Consider the following 19284-nt stretch of genomic DNA (forward strand, 5'->3'; position numbering starts at 1 on the left):
GGGGAGGAAATACTGCTAGCTGGTGAAAGCTGGAGCCCTGGAGGAAGGGCAGTGGTATAGGGGTGCAGCCACAGGCAGAACTATGAAACCAAAGCTGAGAGGGAGCAACGAAGAAATACCCCAGCTTCTCTCCACCCTCTGATCTCCTGTTGGTGTCTTCCATTTGCTGAACTAAGAAAAGGCCAGAGTGTGAGGAAGCCCAGTAATACAACCCTCAGGGGTCACACAGCAAGGTAGAGAGGCTAGATAATGAGTAGAGGACACCAAATAGTGAACAACCAGAAAATATTAATTTGAAATATTAATTGAACATTAATTGAAATTAACATCAGTTGAAAGCCTACCATGTGCTTCACTTGTATCTACACTGTTGGAGATTCAGAATGCTAGAAACTCTGCTCCCGCTTTCAAAGAACCCACAGTCTAGAAAGGGGGACTGAACATGAACAAATAAATTCAGTAAAATACCACAGAGTAACTGCATTTTAGGAGTTAAATTGATCTCAGTGATCCAAAATAACATTTCTGGAAGCAATAATCTGTTCTCCAGAGCAAGGATCATCCTACAGCGACCAAATAGATCAGATTTACTGTCCATAAAGCCTCTGTCACAACAACACAACTCTGGAACTGTGCAAGTCTGCTGCTGTAGCAGTGTCAATGAATGGGTATGGCTGTGTTGCGATAAAACTTTATAAAAACAGGCTTCAGGTTGGATTTGGCCCGGAGTTTGCCAAACCTTGCTTAACGTAAACCATCTCACAGAAATATCTAGAATGGGGATCTGTAGCACTGGTAACTCGTGATATGAAACCACAGAATTGTAACTGGAATTAATATATTAGTCACCAGCAATTTGTTTATTGTGTCTTTCATGAGAAAAGGGAAGTAGGTGCGGATATTAGAGATTGGGGAAAGGAGGAATTTTGCAGTGGAAATGATTTTCAGCGGATGATAGGTATTATGGGAAATGTGAATAAACCAGATTCTTCCTCCTCCTATGTTGCATCAGCTTACTCACTACTAACACTGTACAAAAGGAAGTAAGACAGAGCATATCCGTATCATCAGCTTTCAATGATATTCTTCCACGGTGCACTGTGAGAGCACATTAGAAGGTGCTGGAGTTTTTATATGACTGCATTGCCGTGAGATTGAATAGTGGTTTCAGTTTCCAGTAGGTTTTATAAGTATCTCTTGCCTTCAGATGTTAAACTAATTTTCATATTGCACACACTAGAAAAAAAAAAAAGAAAGAAAAATACTCATTCCAAACAACTGATGTTCTCCTTGGCATTGTGATAGAAAACAGAGCAGATGGTTTGTGGGAATGCACCAGGTGAACTTGTAGTTAGTTAGTGCAGGATAGTAGATAGAACCTAGAGAGAGGGCTCTTACCAGGTTTTATACTTGAAGCTTTTTTTTTTTAATTTAATAAATCAGTTAATTTATTTGTTTTATCATTCGTCAGAAACCAAGATGGCAAGCAAGGATCTCTGCTGAGATAATGGCACAGGGTGGTTTGCTACCTTTTAGCCTTGCTTGGGGTTTTGGTTATCAGAACAGTGAAATAATAGCCACTTAAGGCTTTTCCTCCAGTTTTGTTCCCTTTTTCCAGTTGTGTTTCTGAACCCCTCTTAAGATTGTAGGGTCTTGGAGTCCAGGATAGAAAGGCATCAGGGGAACTATGCCAAATACTCAGAACTGCCCTTCCCTCCTGGCTGCCTCTTCAGGTCCAGGCTATCCAACACAGTAGTCTTCAAGTTTCTTTTCTGGTGGATTTCCTAAAACCGTGCCGTCCAATATGGTAGCCACCAGCCATATGTGGCTATTAAGCCCTTGAAATATGGCCTGTCCAAATCAAGAGATGCTGTAAATGTAAAACACGTACCAGATTTCAAAAACTCAATATAGAGAAAATAATGTGAAATATCTCACTAGTAATTTTTTACATTGCATGTGTGTTATAATAATATTGTGGGTATATTGGGTTAGATAAAATAGTTTTTTTTAAAGGGTATACCCTAGAGAAACACTGTACTTATCTTATTATATATATATAAGATATATATATATATATCTTATTATATATAGTTTATATATAAATCATTGTGTTGTGTACCTTAAATTAATACAGTATTATATGTCAGTTATATTTCAGTAGAACTGGAGGGATCAAGACAAAATTGAATTTTGCTTTTAATAATAAAAATTAGAGCTAAAATAGATAAATGGGCTATTACAGTTATTTCGTGGGTTTTTTTTTTCCTTTTTAGATTTTATTTACATATTTGGCTCCCATTTTGTTTCCATGAATAGCGCTGCTTTCGATTTCTGAAACACTGTATTTGGGCCTTTACCCGGTTTTCAGTGGACGTCTAAATTTTATCATTGGTTTGACTGAAGTTTTTTGTTAATAGGAGGTAGAAAATGTTAAACATGATGTATATGGTACTTGGCTATAATTTAAATGAGCGTGTATGATTTGATAAAATATTAAGTTTTAAAATCTGAGTTTATTAAATAATAGTATAACAGTTCTGAATAAATCACGTGAAATGTTTATCCTTAGGTTTTATCTAATTTACTTCAAAAGATCTGGTAGCCATGTAGAGCATTCCACCTATCTTTAAAGGGATCAGCATCATTAACCTTTATTGCTCTGGCTTTTCTGAATTCAGAACATCCTAACACAGGCCAAAGTACTCTATTTCTACTGCCAAGCCTCTCCTTTAACAGAAATTTGTGGAAGAAGGGAAAGATCAGAAACCTATGGTTTAAAAAGCCTTGACACAGCAATAAAGGAAGTTTCTTCGGAACCAGTATTTTGAGCAGTCTCTTTCGTAGTCCTAACAGCAGGGATGGGTGATGGGTAAAGAAGGACATTGGCTGTATTGAATGCGGTCTCATGGATAGAAGAGTGAGTGATGCAGATTTGAGGATCTGTCCCATTGCTACGTAGGTAGGTTCCCCTAGGAAAGTTCTCTTATTCCCATTGGGTGGGGGTTTACCTCTTTGAAGATTACTGATTTAAGATGAGCCACTGATACAAGATAGAAGCCTTTGCCCTCTTTTCCTTGTTAAGCCACTCCAGAAGGCCTATGATAATAAGAAAGATAACAATGCAATCTATACAACTCTTCTTACCTCAAAATGTGAGCTCTCGGAGGTCAGTGCAGGAATTTGGAGGTGGTCCAGCACACACACTCCTCAAGTGGTGAGATCTTTCCGAAAATAAGTCCCCAAAATGAGATGTCCGCCTAAACTCATGACCCTTCATCCAAAAAGGCCTGCCAGCCAGTGACTGCCACACTTTGCTCAACAACTTTCTCTAGATTCTTTCAACCTTTTCAGAAGAGCTGCTGGCCCAGAGCCTCGGGTGAGAGCTTTGGGTGAACTAATGGCCCACTGCTCTCACTCCTGGATGGAAGGTTCAGGTGCTTAGTGCAGCACCGTCTGCAGGCAACTACACTTGTGAGCGCACCTGCCGGGGTCTGGGGTGGGTGATAACCAGAAATGAGGACACCAGTTCTGTGCCCTCCAGGAGTTCATAGGTAGTTGCTGGCTGGAGAGATGCCTCTTCTCCTCCCAAGAACAACTCAGAGCACCTTCAGAAAATATAACCCCTGCCCCACATTCTCCTCTTGTTTTACCATGTAAAATAGACATAACATTTATCATTCAATTATTTAAAATTTTTTTGATGTTTATTATTTTTGAGAGAGAGAGACAGAGAGCGAGCAGGGAAGGGGCAGAGAGAGAGGGAGACACAGAATCAGAAGCAGGCTCCAGGCTCTGAGCTGTCAGCACAGAGCCCGATGTGGGGCTCGAACTCACAAACCGCAAGATCATGACCTGAACTGTAGTTGGCCGCCCAACCGACTGAGACACCCAGGCGCCCCATCATTCAATTATTTTTTTAATGTGCAGGGGCATTAATTACACTCACAATATTATGTAACCATCCTATCTATTTCCTGAACTTTTTCATCATCCCAGACAGAAACTCTGCACTGGTTAAGCAACAACTCCCCATTCTCTGTCCCCTCCCCCCACAACCAGCTCCTGGCAACCTCTCTATTCTACTCTGTAAGAATTTGCCTATTCTGGAAGCTACATAGGAATAGAATCATACAGTATTTGTCCTTTGGTGTCCGGCTTATTTCACCTAGCATAATGTTTTCAAAGTTGACCCATGTTATAGCATGTGTCAGAACATTCCTTTCTTAAAAAAAAATTAATGTTTTTATTTATTTTTGAGACAGAGACAGAATATGAGCAGGGGAAGAGCAGAGAGAGAGGGAGACACAGAATCGGAAGCAGGCTCCAGGCTCTGACCTGTCAGCACAGAGCCTGACGCGCGGCTCAAACTCACGGACTGAGATCATGACCTGAGCTGAAGTCAGACGCTTAACCAACTGAGCTACCCAGGCGCCCCAGAACATTCCTTTTTATGGCTGAATAATATTCCGTTATTTGAACATACCACGTTTTGTTAATCTGTTCATCTACTGGGTTGTTTCCACTTTCTGACTCTTATGAATAATACTGCTGTCAACATTGGTGTGCAAGTATCGGTTTGAGTCCTTGTTTTCGATTCTTTGGGCTATATACCTAAAAGTGGAATTATTGGGTCATGTAGTAATTCTATATATAACATTGAAATAACTTCCAGACTGTTTTCCGCCACAGACAGCTGCCCCACTTTACATGCTTATCAGCAATGAATGAATGTTTGAATTTCCCCACATCCTCACCAACACTTGGGAGTTTTTGGTTTTGCCTTTGTTTTTTAAGTAATAGCCATCCTAGTGTGTGCGACGTAGTTATCTCATTGTAGTTTTGATTTGCATTTCCCTAATGGTTAAAAATGTTGAGGCTTTTTTTCATGTGTCATTTGTGTAACTTCCTTGGAGAAATATCTGTTGACATCCTTTCCCCATTTTAAAATTGGATTGTTTGTCCTCTTGTTGTAGGTGCTCTTTATATATTCAGGATTTGATCCCTTATCAGATATATGATTTGGAAATGTTTTCTCACATTCTGTGGATTGTCTTTTGACTTTTTTGACAGTGTCTTTTGATGCACAAAAGTTTTTAATTTTGATGTTATTTAGTTTACCTATCTTTTAATTCTTATTGCCTGTGTTTTTGGCACCATTGTGAAATCCAAAGTCATAAAGATTTTCCACTATGTTTCATAGCCTTGAGTCTTTAAAAGGATCCATTTTAAGTTAATTTTTGCATATGGTGTGAGAGAAAGGTCCAGCTCATTCGTTCCCTATGAATATCTAGTTTCTGCACATCATTTGTTGGAAAGACTGTCCTTTCTCCATTGAAGGGTCTTGGCTCCCTTGTCAAAAATCAGTTGGCCATATATTTGCAAGTTTATTTCTGGTTTCTTTATTCTGTTCAATCACATTTTATCCATATGCCAATACCACACTGTTTTGGTTACTATTGCTTTGTAGCAGTTTTTAAATAAGGAAATGTGAGCCCTCCAACTTGGCCTTTTTTTTTTCAAGATTGTTTGACTGTTTGTGATCCCTTGAAATTTCATATACATTTTCCAGATGTTCTCATCTTTTAAAAAATTACACAATTAAAATGCAGGCAAACAAAGGATGAAATAATCACAGATAATCTCACAACCTAGAAGCATCTATTATTAACAAGTTTTAAGCATTTGTTTACAAAACAGCATGGGATACCTCTTCACATCCTCTAGGATGGCTGTCAAAAGACAAATCATAGTAAATGATGAAGAAGATGTGGAGACACAAGAACGCTCACACGCTGTTGGAGAAAATGTAAAATGGCACAGCCACTTGTGAAAACAATCTGGCAGTTCCCGAAAAGGATAGACATAGAGTTACCATATGACCCAGCAATTCCATTACTGGGTAAATGCACAAGAGATATAAAAATATATGTCCACATAGAAACTTTTACACAAATGCTGATAACAGTATTATTCATAATAGCCAAAAAGTATAAACAACAATAATGTCTCATTTATGGAATAGATAAATAAAATGTGGCATATTTGTACAATGGAATATTATTCAGTAATAAAAAGAAAAGAGGTACTGATATACTCTACAATGAACATTTTACTAAGTGAAAGAAGCCGGTGACAAAGAACTACATATTGTATGATTCTGTTTATATTAAATGCTCAGAATAAGCAAATCTGTAGAGACAGAAAGTAGATTAAACAGTTGCCTATGGCTGGCCAGGGGAAGGGAGATGTGGGTGCAGGAGGGTTCAGAGTTTCTTCTGGGAGAATGGAAATGTTGCACATTTGATTGTAGTGATGGATGCACAACACGGAGAATATACTAAAAGGTTGTATACTTTAAATGAGAGAATTGTCTGATATGCAACCCATATCTCAGTAATGCTATTAAACAAGAGACATAGGTTTGAATGTATTGTTTCATACCTTTTTTTTTTACTTAATGTAACAGAATCTTTGCATGACCTGAAAGTTTTTTAATTTTGTTACTTTTAATAGACACACAGTTTTAATGAAAATAGATACAGCACTCATTACATACACACACACACACACACACACACACACACACATGTCAATATAAGTCAATCCTACACTGTTGGTGTTTAATTCTCCATACACATGATGGGTTTTTTCCCCTAATATAAACAATGTTGGAATTTATGAGATTTAGCCTGATCAGTGTTGATTAGTTGTGAAATAATCATGTCCTTGAAAGTCATGACAAATAGTGATTAGTCATTTTGTTAAGACACACATTTGGATCTTACATGCTGAGAAGACTGATGTGTGGAAGTTAATTATTTTGCTATTGATCTGTCCTGGATGACACCTTAATTAGGTTTATTCATGAGTGTGGGGGTTCAGGAGGGTCTTTCAAATGTGAAGGGTTTATACAGTTGCTGCAGTAATGGCATTGTGGTTCTTGCAATGTTGGCAAGTGTAAGACACAACTTGGAAATAAAAAGCCATATAGATTTATAAGGGAAAAGATGGCAGAAGTAATTATAATTATAATTTTTAAAGCCAGTTGGGCTAGTGAGGTCAGGTTTCCTTCTCTTGTAACAACTTTGTCATAGTACCCGTAGAAGCTGGATCTTTGGTGTAGTTCCTTGTAAACCAAAAAAGGGTTGAGTTTAACTAGGTTCAAAGCCAATATAATCGCCTCACCTTGGCTGCTAGTAAATAAACAAATGTGTGAGTTCATCTCTGAGAAAACTTTGGGCACAATTTTTAGAGCAGGAGAAATTGTGTCTAAGCCCTGGCTCCCTGGTGCCCTCATGGGTTCTTCATACTTTCTTCTTCGGATAGTGAAATTCATTTATACTAAAAGAGAATGACTAACTATAGTTAAACAGTTTGTGAAAGGGAGGCAAGTGAAGGTAGGCCAGGGCCCTTAGAACCACACTCCAAATGCGGTCACCACTTCACCTACGTGTCAGTCTGGCCACGTGGTCTCAACGGTACATGCACTTATTGCCTAACCACGGTCATGTGTGACACTGCCACTTGGCTGAGATGAGCCATGTGGAAAGAAGGTGCGGAATTCTCACAGTGAAATCTAGAGTGGCTCCTGGATGTGGCTTAGAATTCAGGCACCATTTGGGAAAACCTTGGAGGTGGGGCTGGCGTGCTTCCCAGGGGGTTCGTTTGTTACTCAGAGTCATGGCAGCGTTTGGTTTTAGTTGAGCCTCGTATTGTTTTCTTTTTGGAGTGAGGAAGCAACGGTCACGGCAAAAGCCAGTATCACTGTATTAATACATGGCTTTATATTTGTGTGCCCATGTATTGGAAGGGGCTTGCTTTGGGAAACAGCTAGTTAAAAACCCTGGATTTTGCATTTGAAATATTCTTTGTTCTGTTTACAACCATGCCCTGAGATATTTTCCCACATTTTCTTCTTTATAAGTTCCCCAGTGATGTTTTCGTGGCCTATCCTGGGAAGATCTGTCTTTCCATTTATCAAAACAAATGGCAAGCTGGGGACCATTTAAAGTAGTTTTTTTAGTTAATAAAGCCAATCTCCTTGTTCTGTTATGTTAAAAGTACATTATCTTTTTTATTGCCGGTTCTCTATGGCTAGGTCTGTTTTCTGTCTTAGCAACCTCAGGGCTGCCCCACTTGCTTACTGTGTAGAGAATTACAAAATCATCAAGGGTGGGGCAGCACCAGCTGACTTACAGTACAAACCATTTCTCAAAATAACCACAACAGTGCAATACTGATGTGTAATTTACGTCACAGTATGTTTTTATGAAATAGTTTGTGGCATTTTCATTTCTATTCCGGATGGAATCTTGTTCTCTCTCCCTTCTAATCAGGCATTTAATTTATTTTTATTATTAATATTTTCCACTCCTTGTCTTGGCATTCCTCCAATTTAACAGCTTTGATGAGGGGAAAAAAAAAAAAAGCAACCAACAACCGATCTTCCCCCGACCCCAGCTCCTCCCCAACATCAGTTTAACTGCAAATGTATTTTCCCCTTTGATGTGTACTTACTCTGGGTACTGAGTTTACTGCCTTGAGAGAGCTTGAGAAATATGGTGGGACACATTACACATTTACACGGCGTTGTAACCAGGAATTGATAAAGTTGACGTACAACTTTGGAATTTTAAACACTTTCAACCAAGTCAGGCTATTTAGTCTCCTTCTCTGCTGTCTTTTGCTTTTACGAATGTCTTTCTGTATAATGTCCTGTAATTAGAACAGGAAATCATTGAGTAACTGTAAGATGAATAAGAGCACTTAGACTGGAAGGAAAATTACCTTCCGAGAAATTATATTCTCTCTCTCCTTTTTTTTTCCTGCATGTTACAATGTTGGTAATGATAGTAACAGCTGTAGCTACTCTTATCTGTAGAATTTTCATGCTTAGGTTTTCTGAAGTAAAAAAAATCATTTTCAGTAATAATCAGAAATGAATGGACAGAAAATAGGAAATGCCTAATTATGACAAATATTCAGTGTCACAGCAGAGCAGCAATTAAATGGAAACTTCAATATAATTGTCAATAGCAGTAAGAATTGGAACAGTGCCAGGTATATAAAGTTGATGCTTTGCCGTGGGTTGGTTGCTAGGAGCACAGTGAAAAGTATAAAGCTTTGAGAAAGGAATGTCTAATGTAATAAAGTAACAGAAAGAAGCATAAATCATTGTAAGAGCCTCTCATATTGACATTATTTTACTTAAATTGTCTCAAAACTAGACATCAAGTTTTATAACAGGAGCAAATTCATATTTGCTTGGGGGGAAAAAAAGAACACTGTATGTTGTCTTTGAAGGACTGGGGACTTTGTGTCTCAAACGTAGCCTTCATACATATTTGGAATCTTTTAAGTGAAAATCTTTAAATGTTTGTTTCTATTGGCATCCAAATGCATTTGCCCTAATGCGATTAGAGAACTAAAGGGCAAAATACTTGGCAGATTTTTCAGTTGAGGTAATTAGGTGCAGGAAGGAACATGCATACTTTTTCCACCAGGCTCTATAAAATCCTGGTGCAAAGATTTTTTTTTTTAAGATTTTTCTTTTTAAGCTTACTGATGTTAGAAGTAGATTATAGTGGTTTTCAGTAAGCATAATAGTGTGATGTTTCCGAAACAAGCCTTCCCCTTCTTCCCCCAGAATGAAAAAGAAAGTTACATTTCTAAATGTTGTGTAACAGATAAAAGCAAATTTCTCCTCCGGAATTTATGTTTTCAGCCTTCTGTGCATTTGGCCACCATTATCTGTTTAAAAAAAAATAGCATTATGGATATTTGAAAGTCAATGCTCCATTAATTCATTGTGTTTGCTATTTCATGCATCTCTCTTTGTATAAAGACAACTTGAGCAACGTGCTATTCAGAATGAATGCCTGCTCTTACCCTCTCCCCCCCCCCCCACCCCTTCCCCATTCCCAGCCCAACTCTGAGGATTAAAGCAATGGTATACAGTTACTGTTTGAAAAGCTTGGGTGGAGTCTCACGTTATAATTACAGTTTCTCTGTGGAATTCTGTTTTGGACTTTGAAAATATATAAATAAGTGAAAAATTGACATTGAGAGAGGTTAACAAAACGTGTAATTATGATATAAGCACAGGATTAGAGTAATTTTGGTTGAGCATTACAAGCAGTGTACTTTAGGTATTAACTTTTAATAGGCAAAATTCTTTTCACTGAAGTTGAAATGAGGTTTAGTAATTTTGGGTCTCTTATTCCCTTTGAATATTTCATTTAAAAATATTTCACTTTCTTTTTTGGTGGGGAGGGGAATTGAGAAATGAGATGACATTTTAATAGAATATCATAATATGGCTTAAAATTTCAGTCTTTGGTACCAACAATTTATTGCTGATCATTTTCTGTTAACAGAAATCAAGTAATGCATACATAATCCAACCAACTATAGCTGACTAGAGTGTGTTAGAATAAGATTCCTTGGGGTAATACTTTGATTTCTTTTCCTATGTGGGTGTGGTTGAAAGAAAATCTTTGTTCCAGGAACACTCTGTTTATCTTTCGCTAAACAAATGTGCAATTTATCCATTCTTTATTCATTCTTAGATTTATCTGCTAGACCTGTTATGAATTGGAAAGGGAAAAATATCCTATGCAGTATTTATCGGCAGCCTCCGTTTCATGGGTAACTGCATAGGAGTGTTTGTTTATATGTACATGAAATGCAAAAGGAGGAAAGTAGTAGCTGAGGAATTTAAATAAGAGTTCTTGAAAGGGTTGTTTGGCTTTATTTGTTTCTTAGTGTACTAGGGCAAAATAAAATGTGACAGCTGTTGAACAATTTAATAGTTTTGTAGCTGTATGAGGAAGACGTTAATTTAATGCAAAGGCTTAGGGGGAAGTTATAAGATCATGAGTTTAGATCTGGAAAAGTCTTCCAAACTCATAATTTTATTCTCTGCTTTACATACTTTCCTGTGAAGGTGACTGTACTTGGGAGAATAAAATTCTTCTCCAGTTGACTAAGCATGTCTACCAAATTCTTCTAGGGTAAAGTTTCTCTGAGGTATCTTCACTCGGAGAAATTTTACCCTAGATGAATGGTTGGTTCTTTCAGATCACACCTTCACTATGGATCTTCTCTTCACTCTCACCTAGAATGTTTTCTTAACTTTCATGGAAGTCCTGAGGGTCTCATGGCTTTGTCTGTTTTTGTTGTTGCTGTTTTTTTTTGTTTTTTTTTTTTTTTTTTTATTAAGGACAGTTCCTTTCATGATGTCTAATTGTAAGGTTGGAAATTTACCTCTGTCCAAACAATGCCAAAGTTCTGGTCCAAATGGATGATTCTTTTCATAAAGAGCAAAAGTATCATAATTTTTTGGTTTGGTAGTGGTAAGTAGCATTGCCACATTAAACCAGGTCCCAGCTGGACCTCTAGATTCTTAGTATGGAAGAGGTTAATGAGGCACAGGGGTTCTGGGCTTGCACAACCCTGAAGTTGGCTTTAGTTCCTATTATATGGGTAGAAAGTAAGAAGCTGATATACACAATCCTCCACTTATCCATGGAGGATACATTCCAAGACCCCGGGTGGATGCCTGAAACTGCAGATAGCACCAAACCCTATATATGCTGTTTTTTCCTATTAATACACACCTGTGAAAAAGTTGAATTTATCAGCTGGGCACAATAAGAGATGAATAATAATAACTAATAATAAAATTGAACACTAATAACAATATACTGTAAGAAAAGTTATGTGAAAGTAGTCTCTCTCAAAACACCTTATACTGTACTCACCCTTGTTCTGTGATGATGTGAGATGATTGGATGCCCGAGCAAGGAGAACAAGTGAGGTGGATGATGTAGGCATTGTGACGTGGCGTTAGGCTACCACTGACCTTCTGATGATATGTCAGAAGGTGGATCATCTGCTTCCAGACCGCCGTTGACCACAAACCGCAGAAAGCGAAACCGCAAAAAGCGAGACCACTGCACATGAAAGATGTGTCAGTGCTGCTAGATCATTACAATGTGACTTGCAATGTTCCCAAATAACAGCAAGCTAACTGAACCGGAGTAGAACCTGGCTTGTAGCTGGCTGAATCCTACAGTTCTTGATGAAACAGAGGTTTCGTATTTTACATGACCAAAAGCCATCATCCTCCTCCCTAATATTGTAAGTTGCTTAAATTTCTAATAATAATATGTCAAATAAACAAAGATTTTCTTTCAACCACAGCCACATAGGAAAAGAAATCAAAGTGTTACCTTAATGATAGTAATTTTGCTATTATTAGTATTTGTGACATTTTGTCATAATGAAAAGCCCGTCAAACTTGGAATTAAAAGACCAGGTGGCAATCTCACCTCTGTCACTTTGCTTCCTTGAGATCCCGAACTAGTCACTTGGGTGTCTGAACCCCCCACCTCTGAATTGGGGGATGTTCAGAAGCAGTAAATCCTACTAATAGGGTTGTTGTGAGGAACAGAAGAGATGTGTTTTGTGAAAGACCCTTGTAAATTTTTGTGTCCTATTATCAGTACTACAAATCATAGTATTTCTAAACAAATAGTCCCTCTGTCCCTTGTATTTTTGGCTAAGAGAGCTTGTTTTCATTTGGGGTCTTCTGTAACACCTACAACAATCTGGGAAAGTGGCAAGAAGAAGGGAATTCGGTCCTATATTCTTTTCTGGATACAGTGGGGGTTTTGATAGAAGCATATACCTAAAAACAAGTTATAAATATATATATTCTTGGGAACCCCAACTGAAGATGTTTCAACTTAACAATTTTTTGACTTTACAATTGTGTAAAAGCGATATGCATTCAATAGAAACTGTACTTTGAGTTTGAATGTGAATCTTTTCCCAGGCTGGCGATATGGGCACAATACTGTTTGGTGCCTGCCATCAGCCCCCAGCCACAACTCCCAGTCAGCCACACGGTCACAAGGGTTAACAACTGACAAACTGGTACCATTCTGTACCCACGCAACTATCCTGTTTCTCACTTTCAGTAAAGTACTCAATAAATAACATGAGATATTCAATACTTTATTATAACATAGGCTTTGTGTTAGATGATTTTGCCCAATCTCAGTGTTCTGAGCACATTTAAGGTAGGCGAGGCTAAGCTACGGCGTTTGGTAGATTGGGTGTATTCAATGTCTTTTCAATTTAGGGTATTTTCAACTTATAATGGGTTGTCGAGACATATTCCCATTGAAAGTGGAGTGTGTGTGTGTGTGTGTGTGTGTGTGTGTGTGTGTGTTTACACATACATACAGAAACAGAAATCAAAACCCAAACTGAATAAATTATTATACATCTGTGCAAAAGCTAAATTCAGACTCTGAGGTAGTGGTTTCAAAGTTTAATGTGCATGAACTACTTGGGAGCTTGTTAAAAATGTAAATTCCTGGGCCCTAACCTTCAAGATTCTGAGTTAGTGGTTCTCGATAGGCCCCTAGGGCCTGCCTTTTTACAGTTACTCTATGCGATTCTGATGCGGGCAGTCCTGGGAGCACTCTTAGAGGTAATATCTCCAAAATGAATGGATATCATAGGACATATTTCCATGACTTGGACCAGAGGGAAATTGCTAGCTTTTCTTCCAACAGAAAGAGGATTCATGGCTTGGCTTGTGTTTTGGGAACTGCATGAAGAAAGAGGGATAAATGTTTGGAGCTAGGATGAGGTGAAGAGAAAAAACAAAAACAAACAAACAAACAAACAAACAACAACAACAAAAACCAGGTCATTTCTAAGCACGGAAGATAGCCAGGGAGCAGATTCCAGAGAATTAGGGAGAGGTTAGAGATGGCATTATCATAAAAAATGATCAGAGAAAAACAGAAAGAGAATGAAGGGACAAGAAGGAAGTGAAATGGTCCCAAGAACGCAGGTGACATCTTCTGCTATAAAACTAACCCTGAAGCATCCATTCTTCTGCCATCATTCCACCTGAAAAGCAGGATGCCCTCCATTTCATTTCAAGACCACTTGGAGAAACTAGTGCAACCATTGCCCCCGTACAGAAAGCCAACAGCACAACCAAGATAGAATTTTGGAAGCTGTGTATAGATGTGCACAGTATTTACTCTTTACAGACATGGTATTAGGTGACGAGCATGCTGAAATAAGTCCTCAGAGTCCGTGGTTATACCCTCTCTCATCCACAATGTCTTGGACAAATACAGCATAATAATACAGTTGACGCGTTGGGGGCCGCTTCAGTGGTCTGGAGTTCTGATGATGTTTGGTGGATAGTTCCTATAAAATTCTTTGTGCTTGAACTCTATAGAAAGCACAGATTTGAACCCAAAGTGTGAACTAGGGTCTGGGTCTGCCATAAAAATCTCAAATTTAAATGCCTTGGGGCATATTTCAGCATCTTAAAAACTGTACTTCATTTGGGGACTTGCCTTCAATGTAAACATATTTCCTTTTAATTCAGTATGGCAGCTGACAAAGTGACTACCCACAACCAGGCAGGAGTCTAAGAAATGTAAACTGTTAAAAGATGTCATCTTGAAAGCAGCTAAACATCTCCATTCTCAAAGAAGCCTCCAGCCTGAGGAACTAAGTGAACATAATTAGAAATACATCTGGGTATTGGCCTCCTATCTGAAAAGGTCACATGCACACCTTCCACTGGTACTGGTTATATTCTATCATTTGTTCTGTCCTGACTCATTTGTCTCCCACTGGTTACCAGATGGCCACGATAATGTTGGTATCTTTAACAACTGTCTTGTGCAATTCCCTGCAGCATGGTAAGGACTCAAAATATTGAGTGTTTTCCCTTTGGATAAGCCAGTGACATATCTGGGAATTGCTTACAAACGCCCTGACAGAGTGGTTATAAAGAGTGATGGCAGACTGGGTCATGGAGCCTAAATTCAGCTTGACATTGTGCAGGTGGCACGCTACCAAAGGGGAGTTTTTGCCATTTCTCAGGCTTAAGATGAAGGCAGGATTCCTCCATGCAGAATCTGGTTTTTATAAATAATCACTTAATATAGAGAGGTGTAGATAAGCATTAAGATCATTGTAAAAGAGAGTTTCATTAAAGTGGCTGAAATGTTCTGAGCTAAGTTGGTTCTGATGGAGCTGTCACAAGGATGCTTGGGGAGTCCTCTCAGCATGGTTCTCTGAGATGTGCCAAGTTACCAGATGGATTGGAGGAACATTAGAAGGTAGGGGGTAGGAGAAGGGGGGAGGGCAAAGAAGGTGGAGGTATCAATCAAGTTGGGATAGATCATGCTGCAAAAACAAATAACCCCCCAAATCACAGCTTCACTTACAACAACAAAGGTTCCTTTTGTGCTTGTGTTCTGTGTCCATTTAGGATCAAGGAGGGGTCTCTACTCCATGTAATTCTTACTCCAAGACCCTGACTGGCAGAGTAGCCACTATCTGAATCATTAAAGATGCCCAGGACAAAGGGAAAGAGAGTGTTGTCAGTCAAACACTGGCCCCTAAAGTAGCCACTCACTTCTGTCACATTTTATTGGCCAAAACAAGTCACATGGTCACTTGACTCCAGCGGGCCAGGAAGCATGGTCTTTCCACACGACCATAAAGAGAACCAGAAATATTTGTTGAATGGCACTACCCACCACCAGATTTGATGATGATGCTATTTGAACTTATGGACATCTCTCTGGGGCCAGATGACCTTTACAGAGACTTCCAGCACTGAAAGAATATATAATCCAAAAATGTAGCAATACCAGACTCTGGAAATATGTATAAAGAAGCTCCACAAAATTCTGATTTTTCCTATGATGAGTGACTTTAATGCTTAAAATATATATCAGACTCTTTCAAAACAGTTTTTTGGTTCTGCTGCTTTCTGGTGACCCAAACATTGCTTAATCTGTCTATGAGATCACCCCATCTCTTTCTTTTCCCCACTTTTTCTTTTCCCTACCAGTAACCCGAGGCTTTTTAGTGGAATTGGGTTGGTGAAGTGGGGCTGGGAGAATGCCCACGTCAGCCAGACAGAGACAAACATGACTTGGTAGAAGAGTCTCACTGAAGACACATTTTAATACAAAACCAGAGTGATCACTGAAATCATGCCATAGCCCGGACAGTTCTTTGTTGGAGGGAAGAAAGTAATGGGAGCTTTTTCTCGTTTGTCTAGGGGAGGACGATGAAGAAACCAACGTGATCGTTCTCAGCTACCCTCAGTACTGCCGATACCGATCGATGCTGAAACGCATCCAGGATAAGCCGTCTTCCATTCTAACGGACCAGTTTGCGTTAGCCCTGGGGGGCATTGCGGTGGTCAGCAAGAACCCTCAGATCCTGTACTGTCGAGACACGTTTGACCACCCAACTCTCATTGAAAATGAGAGTATATGCGATGAGTTTGGTGAGTCTTTTTTTTTTTTTCCTACCTGAAACTTGCGCGTGTGTGTTTAGTTGTTTTCGGTTCTTGTAAAGAGCGGTGATGGGGAACAAGGCTTATTTTCACAATCTCTGTGTGCCACCCCTCCCCTACCCTCCCCCCCAAATTATTGTGGCATGAAGTGTCATTGCCTCTTCAGCAGCCTCTGTTTACCAGGGTAAAAGGTTATTATTTAGAATTTGTTGTTCAGTATAGGGTCCAAAGTTGCTTGGTCGACCTTGAAATTGGACTTTCAGACAAGAAGCTTCCGTGTTAGTTCTTTCTTCGAAGGCTTTGGCTATTTGGATACTGATTTTTGTTTTTAATTGATCACACCCTTTTCCGTGTTATAAGGAACTATAAAAATACACCAGTTGTGACTACTTCAGTACTATAAAGGTGAACAGATAGACTGATGATAGATAGATCCCCATGCCCCTTAATTTTTTTCATATATATGTATGTATGCACATATATATCCATCTTTGGTGGGCACAGTGTATAAAAAATATAGAGAGATTTATTTATATATCTATATTCAGATATCTGTGTATATTTTTATACTTATTTATATATCTATATTCAGATATCTATATATATTTTTTGTACACCATGCCCACCAAAGATGGATATATGCACACATATCTTTATCTGCATCTCTGCCTAGCTGATCAGTCATGTGTCTCTATAGATAGAAGTGAAGGAGGAGAAGAGATATACATTTGGGAGACCTTGCATGATGCAGTGAATGACTGGAGGCAAGCCAGGGTCACATCTCTCACATCTTCATTTTCTCATCTGTTTGTTGAAGAGACTGGATCATATCGTGGTTCTCAACAGGCTGGGCAGGGATATCAGAATGCCCTGGGGGTGCTTTATCAAGTTATAAATGTTCCCTGGAAATTCCTGTACTTACAGAGGCATGAAACTCCCCCACCTACCCCTTCTTTGGGAATTGCCACCATGGAGCGACCAGTATGATGACCGACCCATGCTGAATCTCTCATGGGTCCTGGGGTGAAGAAGAGTCTGAGACCACTGGCCCAGAGGGAGCACTAATGGGGTCCCCTTGAGTTGGAACACTCCTTGATTCCATTGGCTAATGTTTTCCCAAGGATCCCTAGTTTGTGGGTTATTCAGATTCAGATTATTCTGCTAAACGATTGCAGGCCTCACCACGGTTTGAGAAATCCACTGTATTCATGACCTCGGCAGCCTTCCACCTGTTTCAGGGGGGTGTTGTACGTAGGGGTGAGGATGAGGGGATGATGTATAATCCAACAAAGAAGGGAGGAAAGAAGTAGGGCACCTAGGTTCATCGGACCTGGCTTTTTCTTTTTTCCTTACAAACTTTTTTGTCGGATGCCTTTCACAGCTCTGGCTTACCGAACGACTGCCATTCTATAAGAGAATAGTAGTGTTTCTATAAGTTATTTTCTCCTTTTTCCAAGAAGAATTGTTTAATACTCAAATAACCTTTTGTATTCAAGTAGATGAATGTATCCAATACATTTTTTAATACCTTCTCTTTTCAGATCAACCTCTACAAATCTTCCCTTTTTAACACTTCTGTTTTGAGGGTTGTTTTTTTTCCCCATATCCCTGACGTCCAAACCCCTCTGTCCTGCTTGCCACTGAAGAGGTCTGTAAATTTCTGACACAAAATAAAAATGAAAGAATGCTTTCCCTCACTTAAGAGTATTCAAAGAGCATCACAATGTAACATGATGAAAAATGTTTTAACCTTTTTGGCTAATTTAAGAGTTATTAGTCATTGAGCTTGAAAGCTGTTGTGTCTGGAATTGGTAATAGAAAGAAGTTCCAATTTAACAGTGATCACAATGGTTGTTAAGAGTTACTAAATTAGTTTTAAATGTTCTCACAAACACAAGCATCTGACTTTTGAATATTTTCCTGAACTTTCTTCTGGTAAAGCTAATTTTAATGCTGTTTTTCTTCACCAGCCTCTTAAAGTGGAAGCTTTCTTTTGGAATAAAGGTACCTTTAAAGAGCTTTTAGATGGCTAGCCTAATCATTAGAATATTAGATTTTTCTTTAATCTTTAATATTAGTTGAGTTTGTACTTCGTATAGTATTTCATTCTCCTAAGTGGACACCCTTTCCCCCCCACAAAAGAGCTTATTTTGACCTGATTTGCACACCTTCGCCAACATCCCTCCCCCACCTTCCACGTTGGGTCACACATCTAAATTTTCAGAAAACACCCTTTTAAACCTCCAATTGGTTGTATTTGAAAGCAACATGGGTTAAAGAGTTTGTTAAAATGTGGGGTTGGGTTTCTCCAACCAACTAACAGTTGGTAGGAGAACATAAATTTCATTAGCATTAAACAAATGTTCCTAATATTAAACACTGCCAGATGACTGAAGCACTTCTCTCAGATTACCGCGAGTGCCAGGGGGCCCACAGATGAATTTTCTACACAGTATATATTCTGTACCACACGTTTGGTGACTTCAGTAATTGGTCAAATGTAATTTAGGTAACAGTATGCCTAGGCTGTAAAAATCAAATTTTATTAGCCATATCACCAGGTGGGTGAATGGTGGAGCTGATGGCAAAGGGTTTATAGCATTTATCAGCTACACCTTTGACACATGGAATTCATAAATTGCCATAACGTACCTGCAAGGCCCTTCTCAAAAGGACAGTGTCTGCTTTCCTATGATTAAATAATGTTTGTTTTATTAACTAATATATTTTCTGCTTTCTCCTCTTAAATGGGATTATGGAGTGGGGGTGAGAGAGGGCGTTCAGAAGATAAATAAAACACGGTTCTTGCTTGCTTGGAGGATTTAAAAATCTAATTGGGGAAGACAGGATTAACACACCTGAAAGGTTAACTAATGTTACAAGAAAGTCAATGATTAAGTATTTGGTGAGTGTTGCAGAAAGCA

The 19284-nt window shown here is 38.9% G+C and overlaps 1 protein-coding gene across 1 annotated transcript in view; it reads left to right on the forward strand.

Moving 5' to 3' along the window:
- The window catches only part of ARID5B (AT-rich interaction domain 5B), a 181068-nt gene that overhangs the window by 72183 nt on the left and 89601 nt on the right, over positions 1 to 19284 (forward strand). The window contains exon 4 of the mRNA XM_047824406.1: positions 16121 to 16351. Coding sequence (XP_047680362.1) covers positions 16121 to 16351 — 231 coding nt within the window. The remainder of the gene's footprint in view (positions 1 to 16120; positions 16352 to 19284) is intronic.

The sequence above is a fragment of the Prionailurus viverrinus genome, chromosome D2 (assembly GCF_022837055.1).
Source record: "Prionailurus viverrinus isolate Anna chromosome D2, UM_Priviv_1.0, whole genome shotgun sequence".
Classification (NCBI taxonomy): Eukaryota; Metazoa; Chordata; class Mammalia; order Carnivora; family Felidae; genus Prionailurus; species Prionailurus viverrinus.